At 42.5% G+C, this 18303-nt stretch overlaps 1 protein-coding gene across 9 annotated transcripts in view; it reads right to left on the reverse strand.

Annotated features, from left to right (window-relative positions):
• tbc1d1 (TBC1 (tre-2/USP6, BUB2, cdc16) domain family, member 1) overlaps nucleotides 1–18303 on the reverse strand; it is a 217558-nt gene that overhangs the window by 55941 nt on the left and 143314 nt on the right. For 7 of the 9 annotated variants that reach the window (XM_078400049.1, XM_078400029.1, XM_078400013.1 and 4 more), the window contains 2 exons: nucleotides 13107–13121; nucleotides 4043–4228 (listed from right to left, as the gene is read on the reverse strand). The exons of 1 other annotated variant lie outside the window; for it this stretch is intronic. In XM_078400049.1, coding sequence (XP_078256175.1) covers nucleotides 4043–4228; nucleotides 13107–13121 — 201 coding nt within the window. The remainder of the gene's footprint in view (nucleotides 1–4042; nucleotides 4229–13106; nucleotides 13122–18303) is intronic. One more of the 9 variants, XM_078400007.1, reaches the window with a different exon arrangement.

Here is an 18303-nt window from a genome sequence, read left to right on the forward strand (position 1 = left end):
GTCCCAAACATTATGGAGGGCACTGTACAAACCTGCATGTCTTTGGAGTGTGGGAGGAAACTGGAGCACCCAGAGAAAACCCATTCAGGTCACAGGGAGAACGTACAAACTCCGTACAGACAAGCACCTGTAGTCAGGATCAAACCCGGGTCTCTGGCAGCAACTTTACCGCTGCACCACCATGTCGCCTCACGGACTTTACTGGACATCATCGAGCACTAAATGTTATTCCCTTTATCATGTATCAGTATACTGTGGATGGTTTGATTGTAATCATGCATAGTCTTTTCACTGACTGGAAAGCATGAAACAAAAAAGCTTTTCACTGTGCCTCGGTCTCTCCACAACCTCCGGCATTCCAGAGAAACGATCTAAATTTGCCGAACCTCTCCTTGTAGCTAATAATCTCTAATCCAGGCAGCATTCCGATAAACCTCCTCTGTACTTCTGTACGCTTTTCAACGCCTCCACATCCTTCCTGTAATGGGGTGATCAGCCCCCACATTTCTCTCAATTAGTGTTCCAGTTTTCTCCCACATCTCACAGAAATAGGGGGTTGGTAGTTTTATTAGATTAATCAGTCACTGTAAGTTCCCCATAATGTCCAGATAAGTAGAATATGATAGGAGATAATGGGAAAATGGACAAATTAGATCCTACGTAAAAGGTCGTGGGGGAAATGGTTTGCTATTTGATCCAGCACTGATGTGATGGCTCGAAATAATTTCCTTCTTATAAAGGAAATAAATGGAAGCACTGAATTGAACATTGACATAATAATGGAGGCACAAGTGAGTGCAGATGCTGGAATCTTGAGTTGAAAAAACAAACTCATGTAGGAACTTAACGGGGTCAGCAGCATCTGTGGAAGGAAATGGACAGATAATATTTTGGGTCAGTATCCTTCTTCAGACTAGAAGCAAGGTCCTGATCCAAAACTCTGGAATTCTCTGCCACACAAGGCAGTGGAGGTCAATTCAATGGATGTTTTCAAGAGAGAGTTTAGATTTAGATCTTAGTGCTAACGGAATCAAGTGATATGGGGGTAAAAGCAGGAACGGGGTACTAATTTTGGAGTTCAGCCATGATCATATTGAATAGTGGTGCTGGCTCAAAGGGCCGAATGGACTACTCCTGCACCTATTTTCTATGTCTCTAAAACATCATCTGTACATTTCCACTGACGTAATAACAATCCTCTTGTAGTTAAAAACAAATATACAAACCAGGCCTCCAACTTGCACAAGCCTGAAGACCAACGTTTTTGACCATTGGACTTGGTTTAGACCTGCATTAAGTCAATAGATGAAGATTGCACTTTCTGGCAATCAAGCCCTATCTCTTAATCCCTGGTGCAAGTGCAAAACAGAGCTGAGCACCTGACTAATCTATTCAAAGGCTGAATTCAAATCCAATCTCACATACGCATGGCATTCCCACAGGTTGAAGACCACTGGCCAAAAAAAGCTCCTCTAAACCCTGCAAGAGAACGAAGGATCTTGCAACTCATGGGTCATCCTACTGTACGGAACCAGAGAAGCAGTTATCCTGACTGCCGATTCCTGTTCCCAAGGGACAGGCTGGATTATTTTCTATTTCTTTGCACACAGCACAGACAAGAAAAAAAAATCTGTAGGAAACTATAGGCCAGTTGGTTTAACATCTACTAGGGGCAAGATGCTAAATTGAATAATCAAAGAAGAAATAGCTAATCATTTTGGAAAGCTGAATATAATAAAACCAAGTAAATTTGGTCTCATGAGAAGCATGTCTCGTTTGACAAATTTACTGGAGCTCTTTAAGGGTGGAACAAGCAATGTCATAAAGGAGAATGTGTTGATGCATTGTACTTGGACTTCCAAAAGGCATTTGACAAGTTGTCGACAATGAGGCTAAAGCACAGATTGACATGTATTTGGGTGAGCATGGATTGTAAACTGGTTAACACACAGAAAACTGAGTTGGAATAAATGGGCCTTTTTTCAGGGGCCCGTTAAGAAGCAGAATAATAGACACCACTTGCTTCCATGATTCAATTATGTCAAAAAATGAGTTTGTGTTTTAGTCCCTTTAACGTGCACAGAACAAATTTTAATGCTGTATGTTTAACTATGACTTGGATGAAGGGATTGAAAGTACCATTAGCAAATTTGCAGATGATACAAAGCAGGGTGGCAGTGTGAACTGTGAGGAAGATGCTATGAGGTTGCAGGGTGACTTGGACAGGTTGTGTGAGTGGGTGGATGCTTGGCAGATGCAGTTTAATGTGGATAAGTGTGAGGTTATCCATTTTGGTGGTAAGAATAGGAAGGCAGATTATTATCTGAATGGTGTCAAGTTAGGAAAAGGGGACGTACAACGTGATCTGGGTGTCCTAGTGCATCAGTCACTGAAAGGAAGCATGCAGGTACAGCAGGCAGTGAAGAAAGCCAATGGAATGTTGGCCTTCATAACAAGAGGAGTTGAGTATAGGAGCAAAGAGGTCCTTCTGCAGTTGTACAGGGCCCTAGTGAGACCGCATCTGGAGTACTGTGTGCAGTTTTGGTCTCCAAATTTGAGGAAGGATATTCTTGCTATTGAGGGCGTGCAGCGTAGGTTTACTAGGTTAATTCCCGGAATGGCAGGACTGTCATATGTTGAAAGACTGGAGCGACTAGGCTTGTATACACTGGAATTTAGAAGGATGACAGGGGATCTTATCGAAACGTATAAGATTATTAAGGGGTTGGACACGTTAGAGGCAGGAAACATGTTCCCAATGTTGGGGGAGTCCAGAACGAGGGGCCACAGTTTAAGAATAAGGGGTAAGCAATTTAGAACAGAGATGAGGAAAAACTTTTTCAGTCAGAGAGTTGTGAATCTGTGGAATTCTCTGCCTCAGAGGGCAGTGGAGGCCAATTCTCTGAATACATTCAAGAGAGAGCTAGATAGAGCTCTTAAGGATAGCGGAGTCAGGGGGTATGGGGAGAAAGCAGGAACGGGGTACTGATTGAGAATGATCCGCCATGATCACATTGAATGGCGGTGCTGGCTCGAAGGGCCGAATGGCCTACTCCTGCATCTATTGTCTATTGTCTATAGGCCAGTGAGTTCAACATCTGTAATTGGTAAGTTAATGGAGAGTATTCCGAGGGATAGGTTATATCGCCATTTGGATGGGCAAGGGCTGATTAGGGATAGTCAGAATGGTTTTGTACGTGGGAGGTCGTGTCTCACAAATCGGATTAATTTTTTTGAAGACGTGACCAAAAAGGTTGATGAAGGCAGAGCTGTAAATGTTGTGTACGTGGACGTAGATATTGTGTACGTAAGGCGTTTGACAAGGTTCCGCATGGTGGGCTGCTCTGGAAGGTTAGATCGAAAGATGATCCAAGGCGAGATAGCTGAATGGATATAGAAGTTGGGAGGTCACGTTGCAGTTGATTTAAGACGTTGGTGAGATCGCATTTAGAATATTGTGTTCAGTTCTGGGCACTATGTAATGGGAAAGATATCGTCAAGCTTGAAAGGGTTCAGAAAAGATTTACGAGGATGTTGCCAGGACGAGAGGGTGCGAGCTATAGGGAGAGGTTGAGTAGGCTGGGTCTCTATTCCATGGAGCGCAGGAGGATGAGGGGAGGTCTTATATACAAAATCATGAGAGGAAAAGATTGGGTAGAGGCACGGAGTCTCTTGCTCAGAGTAGGGGAATTGAGGACCAGAGGTCATAGGTTTAAGGTGAAGGGGAAAAGATTTAATAGGAATCCAAGGGGTAACCTTTTCACACAAAGGGTGGTGGGTGTATGGAACAAGCTGCCAGAGGAGGTAGTTGAGGCTGGGACTATCCCATCGTTTTTTAAGAAACAGTTAGACAGGTGCATGGATAGGACAGGTTTGGAGGGATATGGACCAAGCGCAGGCAAGTGGGACTGGTGTAGCTGGGAAATTGTTGGCCAGCATGGGCGGGTTGGGCCGAAGGGCCTGTTTCCACACTCTATAAGCAGTGTTGCAACACAATGTCTTCAAAGCATGCAGACATTTTACTGATCAAAGCTCCACAGACCTTGCAGCTTTTGATTTTCTTTCTCCATTCTAAGCAACAGTATCTGCTGGAGAATCGCCTTCCTCCATAAATCTCGGAGCTCCCCTGATGTGCGCTTCCTTTCCTCTGCCACTGCCCCCAGGTAACTGTCATTACACGTGGTCACCAAAGACGTCCATGAGGTAACACCTCCTCCCTCGCAATGATCTGTGGAGGCAGTGATTAAAACAAAATTGTCTGAAACTCTTGTGCGAGAGGATAGTTGGGAAAACTCAGCATAACTTCCCAATGGCTCATCTCAATAAACATGACAGCAGTAGAGAATATCCTGGAGATTTACCAGTCCATTGCTTGGAATGGGGGGCTGTAGTTAAAAGAGAGACACAAAATGCTGGAGTAACCCAGCAGGCCAGGCAGCATCTGTGGAGAAAAGGATCAGATGACATTTTGGGTTGAGACCCTTCGTTAGACAGCAGCAGTCTGATGAAGGGTCTCGACTCAAAATTTCATCTATTCCTTTTCTCCACAGATGCTGCCTGACCAGCTGAGTTACTCCAGCATTTTGTGTCAGAGACTAACTTTTTTAGTCAGAGTTGTGAATCTGTGGAATACTCTGCCTCAGGAGGCAGTGGAGGCCAATTCTCTGAATACGTTCAAGAGAGAGCTAGATAGAGCTCTTAAGGATAGCGGAGTCAGGGGGTATGGGGAGAAGGCAGGAACGGGGTACTGATTGAGAATGATCAACCATGATCACATTGAATGGCGGTGCTGGCTCGAAGGGCCGAATGGCCTCCTCCTGCACCTATTGCCTATTGTCTATTGTGTCCATCTTCGGTGTAAACCAGCATCTGCAATTCCTTCTTACACAATTATAAAGAAAGATGGATAGGCTGCATTTATTTTCACTGGAACATAGGAGGCCAAGGGGTGACCCTGTAGATCTTTATAAAATTATGAAGGCAACATATAAGATAGTTAGCATTGCTTTCTTAGGACAGGTGTTTAAAGTGATATGGAGATACTTAAATCAGATCGGAGGGGCAAATGGGTGGTTAATATCTGGAGTAATCTGTCAGTGGAGGTGGAGGAGGCAGATGTAATCACAATGCTCAAAAATAGTTTGGACAGGTACTTGGATAGGAAAAAACATGGACAAGGTGAGTCGAAAAGGCCTGTTTACACGCTGTATAATTTCACGATTCTGTGAATTAAGCTTTCTTCGACCAGGATAATTGCAAGTATCAAGTTAGTGGGATCCTTGAACCAGACTGAAATGATATATCATGGGCCACCCATGTTCAGACAGGGAATATTATTAATTGTGCAACACAGGAGCAGGTGTGAAACATTGCTTTTTCTATGACTCATCCCTGCTAAAGTCAGAATTTCCGAAATGGAGAGCAGTACACAGCCGCAGCTGCATTCTGCATTTAACACAAGTGACATAAGACAAAGATTTGCCCAGATTCCCAGTGGCGTCCACTGACCTCGAATGCAACCACGTATTCATGTATTCTTTCTATTCCTATTCACGTATAAAGCCCTAAATGGACACTCCCCCCCCTACATCAAAAATCTTCTAACCCACCTCTCTAACTCCAGGTCCCTCAGGTCGGCCGACTTGGGGCTACTCACTATCCCGCGGTCTAGGCTTAAGCTCAGCGGTGACCGCGCTTTTGCGGTTGTAGCTCCTAGACTGTGGAACAGCATCCCTCTCCCCATCAGAACTGCCCCCTCCATCGACTCCTTTAAGTCCAGGCTCAAAACCTATTTCTACTCCCTAGCGTTTGAGGCTCATTGAGGAGGCGCTGTGAACTGTTTGCGTGCTACTGTATGTTTCATTTTTTTCCTTAGTACCTAATCAGATGTACAGCACTTTGGTCAACGTGGGTTGTTTTTAAATGTGCTATACAAATAAAATTGACTTGACTTGACTTGACTTGACCTCCTTTGCAAAACCGAATGCATTTGAGGCACAAGTTTGGCAAGTTAGACTAGACACATTCTGAAACAAGAATAAAATTTTGAAAATCCAACAATTGCTCACTTGAATCTGATAGACTTAACTGTTAGGTCATACTCAAACTCGCAACCTTTCCTGGATATTAGGTAACCATTTTAAAGACCAAAAACAAGATGCCGTAGGACTGTCTTTGTTGTAAAAGGGGCAGCAGATGCACAAGTGATCCATTCGATAAAGAAGATAGACACAAAAAGCTGGAGTAACTCAGTGGGTCAGGCAGCATCTCTGGAGAAAAGGAATAGGTGACATTTCGGGTCATGACCCTTCATCAGGATCTGACGATGGGTCTTGATCTGAAACGTTACCGATTGGAAACCGATTGACAAAGAGTGGAAGATCTTTGGTCTAGTTCATGGCCTGTCCATAAGGAGTTAGAGTAGCAGTTAAATCATTATTACTGACCTCAGTATATCTGGGAGGAAAATACAGCCAAAGCCCATGTTATTGTTACATGATGTCTGCCTGTAAACGTGCATAAGTTAGAAACAAATAACTGTAGATGCTGGTTTATATCAAAGATAGTCACAATGTGTTGGAGTAACTAAGTGGGTCAGGTAGCATCTCTGGAGAAAAAGGATGAGTGACATTTCAGGTCGGGACCTTTCTTCAGACTGGTGACGCTTCGGGTTGTGACCGTTCTTCAGACCTGAAAAGTCAACCATCCTTTTTCTCCAGAGATGCTGCCTAAACCGCTGAGTTAATCCAGCACAGTGTCTATTTTTAATGTGCATTCGTTGTCTAAGATGAGCTAGGCTGCAACATCATCAGATTGCTGCTGACCTCACTATCCAGGTGTGCCGCACAGGAAGAGTTGGAGGGCTGCCAAAACCAGGGACCCAAATCAGGCCATGATTCTCCAACTCTGGAGAAGTAGGAAACAGTTGGGATGGACAAAGGCAATGGGAAAACCATGGGGGATAAGGTAGCCTGGACAGCTTGACAGAGACCTGGTACGAAAGAAATGTAGGCATTCCACAATTCTATTATGAAGGTGATATCAGCACATGACGACAGGTATCATGTACAGGTGCTCCCCGGCTTACGATGTTTCAACTTGCGATAGTTCGACTTTGCGATGGTGCAAACGGCAGCGACCCGTAGCATGCCGCCGCCGCTTGCTTGCGGCCATGTGATCGCGCGTATTCAATGCATTTTAACTTACAATACTTTCGGTTTCTGATTGGTTTCTCGGAACGGAACCCCATCGGAGGCTGAGGAGCACCTGTACCTTGCCACATGTGACAATAAAGTATTCATTCGTTCATTCCATCCCAGAGTCCTACAATTTGTTCCTTTTTCAGAATCTAGCAGGGTGAGAGGTGGTCTTATTGAAACATATGACTGCGGTGGTTCAACAAGGTGGATGCAGAGTGCTTCCCTGGTGGGGGGTTCTCCCTACATTTGCCAAGGGGTTGATAATCTCCCTGTAGTGCACAACCAGAATAACCGACAACTCTCGTTCAGGCGAACCCAGTAATTGCAGCTGAGCTTTACTTAATAACTTTTGCAAGTTATGCAATTACAAATAAAAACAATGACCTCCTGGACTATTTTAACAGCTTTATCGACTTGTCCTACCACCTTCTGATGTTTGGAAGGGAGAAGATGTTTTGCCAATATGAAGACTCTCAATCTTGATTTCTTTGCACAGAAGTCATATCATAAATTATTTTTATATATTTCAATTAAAGAGCCAAGGTAACAACAGCTGAACTTAAACAGAACTTTTAACTTTGTTGGTGCCTTTGTGGTGACACTTTTGTGTACTTTGTATTCAAAAACAAAGAATTTCAATGCACCTGGCCAGTTACAAGTGACAATAAAATATCATCATCATCACCTTTACTATAATAATGCATGCCAAGGAACTTCACATGGATGTAAATCGGACATGAACAGACATGATATCAAAGGAGAAAATTAAGTTGATGGATGCAGAGTGTTGGGCGTATCTATATGTAGTTAGTAAGCAGTTTGACAACGTCCTACATGGTAGGCGGGTCCTAAAGGGTAAGGCACATGGGATCCAAGGTGAGTTGGCTATTTGGATCCAACATTAGCTTGGTGTTAGAAGGCAGAGGGTAGAGGTGGAAGAGGTTTTTTCGATTAGAAGTTCATGACCAACAGGGATTGGTGCTGAGACCTTGATGTTTGTGATGTGCATCCACAATTTGGATGTTAATGTAGGAGGTACGGTGAGCAAGTTTGTGGATGACATGAAAGTTGGTCGTTCTGGTAGATGGTGAGGAAGGCTGTCTAAGACTACAGCAGGACATGGATCAGATGGAACATTGTACAGAGAACTGACCGATGGAATTTAATCACAAGTGTGAAGTGTTATATTTGGGAAGTCAAACAGGAGGACATGTGTGGTAAACCCTAAAGCGCTGAGGAATATTGATGAACAGAGGGTCCTTGTGGTTCAAGTCAACAGGCAGAAGAATGCGTATGACATAATTGCTTTCATGTGGCAGGGTACATAGTATAAAGGTTTGGAATGTGCAGGAAAGAACTGCAGATGCTGGTTTAAATCAAAGGTAGACACAAAATGCTAGAGTAACTCAGCGGGACAGGCAGCATCTCTGGAGAGAAATGGGTGATGTTTCGGGTCAAGACCCTTCTTCAGACTGATGTCAGGGGAGTGGGCGGTACAGAGGTTCTGTTGCAAATTTACAATAGACTAGTTAGAGCACACAAGGACTATTGTGCACAGAACTGGTTTCCAGCAAAGACGTGCCTCAACGAGAATCCAGAGGAGATTCATTAGGATGCTGTTTGGATTGGAAGACTTCAGTTATGGGGAGAGATTGGATGGACTGTTTTCCTTGATTAAAAGAGCCTGAGGGTTGATCAGCCAGAAGTATATAAAATTATGAGGCATAAATAGAATAAATGGGCAGTATCCTTTTACAAATGGTAGGGTTATCAAGTACAAGATAGCATAGGTTTAAGGTGAAGGGAAGGAGTTTAAAGTAGATCTGAGGGGTGAAAGTTATTTTTAGAAACAGAGAGCAGTTGATATATGGAACTTGCTGCCAGAGGAGGAGGAATCAGATACAATCACTACATTTAACAGACATTGAGAGAGGCACTTAAATAGCAAGGCATAGAAGGATGCAGACCTAATGTAAGCAATAAGATCTCTCTAGATAGGACATGGACACAATTTCTATGCTACACATCCCTTACTCTCTAAGATATGGAGTTGTATAAACAAAGGTTTGGCCAAAGACAAAGGCTTTGATGAAGGTCTTACCAGAGAAAATCTAGAGCAAAGATGGAAGGATCAGAGCATGAGTTAATGGTTCTGAAGGTTAAATGGACAGCCATGAACATGCAAGGATGCTTGACGAGTGAGGTGCTGCAAGGCTCAGTGCGGGGACCCCAGTTACTTACAATATATATTAACGATTTAGACGAAGGAATTAAATGTAACATCTCTAAGTTTACGGATGACACAAAGCTGGGTGCAGTGTGAGCTGCGAGGAGGATGCCGAGGCTGCAGGGTGACATGAATAGGTTGGGTGAATGGGCAGATACAGTATAATGTAGATAAATGTGAGGTTATCCACTTTGGTGGCAAGAACAAGAAGGCAATTATCTGAATGGTGTCAGATTAGGAAAAGGAGAGGTGCAACGAGACCTTGGTGTCCTTATCAACGAGACCTAGGTGTCCTAGGTTTCAGTCACTGTAAGTAAGCATGCAGGTACAGCAGGCAGTGAAGAAAGCTAATGGCATGTTGACCTTCATTGCGAGAGGATTTGAGTACAGGAGCAAGGAGGTCCTACTGCAGTTGTACGGGACTCTGGTGAGATTGTACCTGGAGTATTGAGTGCAGTTTTGGTCTCCTAATTTGAGGAAAGACATTCTTGCTATTGAGGGAGTGCAGAGTAGGTTCACCAAGTTAAGTCTTGGGATGGCTGGACTGACATACGATGAAAGAATGGATCAACTGAGCTTAGATTCACTGGAATTTAGACGGGTGAGATGGGATCTTATAGAAAAATACAAAATTCTTAAGGGATTGGACAGGCTAGATGCAGAAAAAATGTTCCCCATGTTGGGGGAGTCCAGAACCAGGAATCACAGTTTAAGGCTAAGGAGTAGGCCATTTAGGACTGAGATGAGGAAAAACGTTTTTACCCAGATAGTTGTGAATCTGTGGAATTCTCTGCCACAGAACGCAACTATTTATAATATATATTAATGATTTGGATGATGGAATTAGAAGTAACACGAGCAAGTTTGCAGATGACACAAAGCTGGGTGGCAGTATGAACTGCGAAGAGAATGTTAGGAGGTTGCAGGGTGACGTGGACAAGTTGAGTGAGTGGGCAGATGCATGGCAGATGCAGTATAATGTAAAATGTGAGGTTATCCACTTTGGCGGCAAAAACAAGGAGGCAGATTATTATCTCAATGGTGTCAGATTAGGTAAAGGGGAAGTGCAACGAGACCTGGGTGTCCTTGTACACCAGTCACAAACTATTAGAACAGCTTTAAAAAAATGATTTACATTTTCTTCAAAAGCAGATTTAGTATTCCAGGCAACATGCAATGAGAATTTTGGAAGAACATTTCTGCTTAAATATGTTTCTGTAAACATCTGCCAATTATTTGTTTTCTACTTAAAGCTCATGCCCATCTCAAAGCCAGTCCCTTGCAGTACCAGCCAGATTTATGATTGCAACCGTGCAGTGGGCATACTGCACTACATTCACTGGAACCCATAAGGTTATTTCAATTTCTGTCTTGATATTTTCAAAAGATTGTAATCTATGCTTTCCACTGAAATGTTTTGCATTATTTATAATCACTACATTGTGGTTATCTTGTAACATTATCCAGTCAGAATATTTCAACATAATGACTGATACCGAAATCACAGCCAAGCTGGTTGCACAACCTGCTGTTAGACATTTACATGGAACTGTGCTTGTTTGCTCATTTAAAACTGGATGTATAGCCAATAACACAGAAAAAGTGACCACCGTAGCTATAAACTGAGCTGTGTAAAATCCCGCTGAGTTCCGCCAGCTGTTTGTTATCTTTACATTCCCAATCTGACCTTTCTGTCCTGGGCCTCCTCCATTCTCAGAGTGAGGCCCAGCGCAAATTGGAGGAACAGCACCTCATATTGCACTTGGGTAGCTTACACCCCAGCGGTATGAACATTAACTTCAAATAGCCTTTGCTTTCACTCTCTCTCCATCCCCTCTCCTTCCCAGTTCTCCCGCCAGTCTTACTGTCTCCTACTACATTCTATCTCTGTCCCGCCCACTCCCCTGACATCAGTCTGAAGAAGGGTCTCGACCCGAAACGTCACCCATTCCTTTGCTCCAGAGATGCTACCTGTCCTGCTGAGTTACTCCAGCATTTTGTGTCTAGATAGAGCTCTTAAGGATAGCGGAGTCAGGGGGTATGGGGAGAAAGCAGGAACGGGGTACTGATTGGGAATCATCAGCCATGATCACATTGAATGGCGGTGCTGGCTCGAAGGGCCGAATGGCCTACTCCTGCACCTATTGTCTATTGTCTATTACCTTTGTTTGTTTCTTTACTGTGCAGAGTGCTGGCTTCACATCTACAAGGTTGACAACACTGCCATCTACAGGATATGGCATCCCGCCTAATTCAAACTCAGCAACATGGCAGGTTGTAATGGTGGGGACTCTTACTTGTGGCTGATAGTCCTCTTCCAAACTGCTGGCATTCTACGTATCCCATACAAGTAAAACCAAAATGTAGACACACATCCGCCATAGGTCTTGGACTTGCAGAGCCACTACACAGCCATTTTTTGCTCCAGTCCACGGAACCGAGTCATAGAACATAGAGCATGGAACAGTACCGTACGGAACAGGCCCATCGACCCACAATGCCAAGTCTTGCTGAAATTCCACAACATTTAAGCTGGGAAAGTAGCACTTGGCTTTCATGACAGATCTGGCTTGGGGTAGGAACCGAGGTTTCTGGACTCTATTGATCTGAGAATATTTGAATGCGTTTTAATTTAAAGTATTTTTTCTTGAAAATATCGATACATTTCAATTATTTACTTTGTTATTTTTAAATATCAGAGGGATACAAGGGCTGTTGCAGGAAGATTAATCCTAATGTTTAGAAATGTGTGTGTTAACCAACAAATGTCTCTTCGTCACTGAAAATGAGTAAATCTGATAAGTATGTATTGATGTCGGTTGGCGTCACTATGTTTCTTTTCTTTTCCTAATCAGATGTGCAGCACTTTGGTCAACGTGGGTTGTTTTTAAATGTGCTATACAAATAAAATTGACTTGGCCTCAATTGTGGTGCGGATTAAACCGATCTTACAAATACTAAATAAGTTCTCACCAGGAGGTTTTTGCATTGACCAACTCCACATTACTCCTTAACTGTTCAAACAACCCAAATTTTATCATTCCAATTGCTGCATAAAGGGTTGCAATAATTTTTTTACTTGGTTGTTTAGGTCAAAGCAAAATTAAAAACGAGCACTATGTACAGTTTTGATAAAATTGTTTCAGATTTATTCCAAAAACCTAAATTTGTCCAAAGAGCTTCCTACAGCTTTGATGAATTAATTCAAAGAATAGATGAACATAGTGTGGTTGATATTGCATGGAGAATTTCAAAAGGCATTCAACTAACTATTACATGATAAACTTTCGGTAAAGTTCACACAATTTAATGGGGAGATTCAGCATAGATTACTTTTATGAATCGTGCTGTACCCAAAGACAGACACAAAGTGCTGGAATAACTCAGCGGGTCAGGCAACATCTCTGGAGAAAATGGATAGGTGATGTTTGGGTCAGGACCCTTCTGCAGACACATGTTCCCAAGTGTTCACCGTTCTTTTCAACATATGTACACATATGCATATGTACATACGCACGCTGAACTCACAATAACAAAAACCTCCAGAAGCACATAGGTGAAATATGGACGAGAACATTTAACACCAAAAAACATTTTGGGTATATTTTGGAAGAACAAGAGTCAGCAATATAAATGACAACTTTTAAAAAAGGATGAAAAACAGAGAGAAATATACTTACATAAATATTTGAAGGCTGTGGGAGAAGTGAAGGCCGCATAAAGAGGCATAGGGTACAAAAGCATGGAAATTATGGTTAATCTTTTTAGAAAGTGGGTTAAGCCTGTAGTAATATGTTCAATTCTCAGCATCACACTTTGGAAGTATGTCTAGCCCTCAGAAAAATTGCAGAAGGGACTCACGAGAACAGTACCCATATTAAGGAATTTCAATTAACTAAAAATTGGAGAGCAGCCTCTTCCACATGACAGAAGTGTTCACAAATACGCAGGATTATAACAGAGTAAATAAGAAAACTAGTGACAGGAGGGCGGGTAACCAGGGGAATCAAATTTAGGTGATTTGCCAGAAAGAATATTGATATTGGTAACTTTAAAAAAACACACATTAAGCAGTTGTGATCAGTAATTCAAAGGCTGAAAGCGTTATGGCAACGCTTCAAATTCCTCTTGACCTGGGCAATGCATTGTTGAATCTTTCTTTCTATAGCCTATTATCCAGATGCCTTAACTAACAGAGAAACACTCCATATATAAATGGTGCACAATCATTATAGAAATGATAAATGTCAAATCACTATAATCTACTCTTTTCAAAGAAGCATAGCTCCAATTTTCCATGGTTTAAAAGAAAATAAGTATACATTTCATGCAAGGTTTGTGCTGTAAGCAAATTTGAACCGTCATTTCAGTAAACATTCTCATGATCAAGACAGATTAATGCAAAAGAACAATAGAAAATATCCAGGGAAAGGATGCAGGCAGAGGCAGTGAGTTTAATTTGGCATTGTGTTCAGGGCAGGCATTGTGGACTGAAGAGCCTGTTCCTGTGCTGCACTGATCTATGTTCTAGGAGGCGTTAACCCCGTTTCTCTTTCCATCGATGCTGTCTGAAATGTTGGGTCTTTCCAGCATTTTTTGTCTTTGTTACACAGTTCCTGTGTCTGCAGATTTGGGATTTTCAAAAGGAGAAAGACTCACATTTGTAGATTGCACTGTAAAGTAGTGAAGTGTTTTGCAATCAATGCAGTACTTCTGAAATTTTATGATCCCCATACACTAGAGAACAGTGGCCAGTTTGCTTGCTCCCACAAAAAGCAATGCAATAATCACTCGGTTTTCATTCAGTGACATTGATTAGAAATAAAATGAAGAAAACATTTTATTTTGATTTGTGACTGTCACAACAGAGGACACAATAGAGCACAGTGGTGCAGCTGGTGGGGCTGCTGCCTCGCAGCGCCTGAGACTTGAGTTTGATCCTGACCTCAGGAGCCATTTGTGTGGAGCTTGCAAGTTCTCCATGTGACCGCATGGTTCTCATTGGGTGCTCTGTTTTTTTCCCCCCACATCCCAAAGACATGATAGTTTAAAGGTTAAGTGGCCTCCATAGAATTGGCCCAAATGTGTAAGGAGTGGATGAGAAAGTGGGATAAAAGACCTTGTGTGAATGGGTGATCGCTGATTGATGTGGACTCAGTTGGCTTCGGGTCTGTTTCCATGCTGTATCTCCAAACTAAACTAAAAGGACACATGTGTATATATGAATTACAAATTTGTAAATTTAGTTTCATATGACAACATTTCACAATAAATTACTCTAAACTGACTCTTTAATTTTGCATTTCAAAATGTTTTTGAAACGAGGTCAAGGTTGCAAGGCTACCTATGTTTCAACTTATAACACTATTCATCTAAAAATGTTTCACACCTGCAGAGCATGGTTACATGAAAAGGTTGGTGTGCAAAAGCAATTTAGCTGACAACAATTTAAAACAAAACAATATTGCTCTTTTAACCGGCAGGTTCCGCTAAACTGCAAGTAGCAGGATAAGGGGTTAACACCCACCAAAACAGAGACCTCTCCAGTTCCATGCGCACCCTTGAACCACAACTTAGTGTAATATTGGGTTTATAGTTCACAAGAAAGACGACAATTTAAAAGGGTGCGAGGGAGAGGCAATTTCAACATTTGCTAAATTATCACATCAGTTTTTGCAAAACAAGGAGTCATTAGACATACCCAATACTCCTTTTACATTCATAATCCTCCTATGCATTCGGACACAACACCAGACCTGTTTGAGTATCCAGATGTCTGGATGAATTAATTGTGAAGTTGGACTGAAGCAGTTCTAATTGTGTCAAATTGATCTTTACTTAAATATCTGCAAATTAGAATTGCATTTAAATTTAATCAGTTTTGTGTACTGTAACACCACTTAACCATTGCGGTGAATCATGAGGGTACGGTTCTACTTCCTTTGGTTTAACTGGGGTGGGGTGGGGTGGGGTGGAGTGAGAATAAAAAAGCAAGAAAAATAAACAAGCCCCTTAAAAACTAGCTTTATAAATTCTTATTTAACTCTCTTTAAAATCCTTTTCCTTCTTAGTTAAAAGTTTCCACTGCCTGCTGCTTTAGGTGCATTAGTCAGCAAGTTTATTAAATTCCGGTCTGTTTTTTAAAAATTATATTAAAATGAAATAAAGTGCCAGTTAAACAAAAAATAAAGTAACAAAGTCCTACAAGACACAAGCTACCCAAATAGAGAGAAAACGGATGGCACTTTTTGAAATTGTATTCCAGGTCAGAGAGCAGAACTGAGTTATTAGGATGAGCCTGAAATTCTGTAGCTCATCACAGGGAGTAGGTACTTCACATGTCAGAATGTCTGAGCCTACTTCATTTTGCACCTTCAAAAATTAAGACAAACAACCATTGAGATTAGTATTGCATTCCATCATCATTCCATCATCAGTGCTAACTCCTTCACATTGACTAAATACTTTCACCAAATTGTGAACAAGTCATGTCCTCTCTATATTTCAGTTTTCGGTTTGAACATATATATAATTTTATTGCATTTTTATGGAACCGTTTCCTTTCATGATGGCTTCACTATGGATAGTAATGATTTCTTTACAGATTTTCCCCAGTGGAGTTTCTGAATGCAACAAATAAACAGTTCCCAGGAATAATGTGGTTTCCCGATGCATTAGCCGATTCTTGCAGGGTTGGAAGACACTGAAGTCAGACTTCACAAGCTGAGACATATTTATAATTAGGTGAAAACATGAAACATAAAAGATTTGCAAATTACCACAGGATTATAACATGTAATAAAGCAAGAAAAATGCACAATGACCTATAGGGGAAACAAGGCTTCATTTGTATATAAGACAGACATTCTCTGATATTCAAGATAGGAAGTTGTCTTTTGCAGTGGAAAATTCTTCCTTATATTATTTAAGGTGAAAGTACAATCGAGGTGAATTACAATAAGTGTAAAGAAAGGCTTTTAACCAGAAGTATAAGAAAATAACTGCAGATGCTGGTACAAATCGATTTATTCACAAAATGCTGGAGTAACTCAGCAGGTCAGGCAGCATCTCGGGAGAGAAGGAATGGGTGACGTTTCGGGTCGAGACCCTTCTTCAGACTGATGTCGGGGGTGGGACAAAGGAAGGATATAGGTGGAGACAGGAAGATAGAGGGAGATCTGGGAAGGAGGAGGGGAAGGGAGGGACAGAGGAGCTATCTGAAGTTGGAGAAGTCAACGTTCATACCACCGGGCCGCAAACTGCCCAGGCGAAATATGAGGTGCTGCTCCTCCAATTTCCGGCGGGCCTCACTATGGCACTGGAGGAGGCCCATGACAGAGAGGTCAGACTGGGAATGGGAGGGGGAGTTGAAGTGCTGGGCCACCGGGAGATCAGTGGCGTTAATGCGGACCGAGCGCAGGTGTTCAGCGAAGCGATCGCCGAGCCTGCGCTTGGTTTCGCCGATATAGATGAGTTGACATCTAGAGCAGCGGATGCAATAGATGAGGTTGGAGGAGGTGCAGGTGAACCTCTGTCTCACCTGGAAAGAATGTTTGGGTCCTTTGATGGAGTTGAGGGGGGAGGTAAAGGGACAGGTGTTGCATCTCGTGCGGTTGCAAGGGAAAGTGCCCGGGGTTAGGGTGGTTTGGGTAGGAAGGGACGAGTGGACCAGGGAGTTGCGGAGGGAACGGTCTCTGCGGAATGCAGAGAGGGGAGGGGATGGGAAGATATGGCCAGTGGTGGGGTCCTGTTGTAGGTGACGGAAATGTTGGTGGATGATATGTTGGATCCGCTGGCTGGTGGGGTGGAAGGTGAGAACGAGGGGGATCCTGTGCTTGTTGCGAGTGGGGGGATGGGGAGCAAGAGCGGAGCTGCGGGATGTAGAAGAGACCCTAGTGAGAGCCTCATCTATAATGGAGGAGGGGAAGCCCCGTTTTCTGAAAAACGAGGACATCTCGGAAGCCCTAGTCTGAAACACCTCATCCCGGGCACAGATGCGGCGTAGACGGAGGAATTGGGAGTAGGGGATAGACTTTTTGCAGGGGACCGGGTGGGAAGAAGTGTAGTCCAGATAGCTGTGCGAGTCGGTGGGCTTGTAATAAATGTCCGTCACTAATTTTTCTCCTGTGATGGAGATGGTGAGGTCCAGAAACGGGAGGGAGATGTCAGAGATAGTCCAGGTATATTTAAGGGCAGGATGGAAATGTCACTAGAGCTGAAACAGAAAATCTTGTTCCTAAAAATAGTGCTTCTGAATTCAACTGCTAAACAAACCAAATTCAGTCAGTATAACTGATGATTATTCATAAGAACACTATTTAAAGCATAACCAGTAGACTTCAGGTGTTTAGTTTCTCACAAAAATTAGTGCAGGTGTCCAAACAAGTCTTTGCAGAACCAAATCCAACCCTTCTTTGTCTTTTTCCATCAACTTTCAATGTATTTCAAAGTCAATTTCCAAACAAGTCATATTTCGTTGCTAATATTACAAAGAAATCAAATCCAATCTTAAATACCATAATTTACATGTTACCCGAATTAGACAGAGTCATAGAGCACGGAAACAGGCCCTTCAGCCCAGCTTGTCCAAACCGACCAAGGTGCCCCATCTATACTTGTTCCACCTGCCCGAGTTTGACCCGTATCACTTTAAACAATTACTGTCCATGTACCATTCCTTTTGTCTTTTAAATGTTGCTATAATTTCTGCCTCAACTACCTCCTCTGGCAACTCATTTCATATACCCACCATCCTCTGTGTGGAAAAGTTGCCCCTCCGATTCCTGCTAAATCTTTCCCCTCTCAACTTATACCTATATCCTCTGGTTCTTGATTTCCCTACTCTAGGTAAAAGACTGGGCATTTAACCTATCTATT

Source organism: Rhinoraja longicauda, chromosome 1, assembly GCF_053455715.1.
Source record: "Rhinoraja longicauda isolate Sanriku21f chromosome 1, sRhiLon1.1, whole genome shotgun sequence".
NCBI classification, from domain to species: domain Eukaryota; kingdom Metazoa; phylum Chordata; class Chondrichthyes; order Rajiformes; family Arhynchobatidae; genus Rhinoraja; species Rhinoraja longicauda.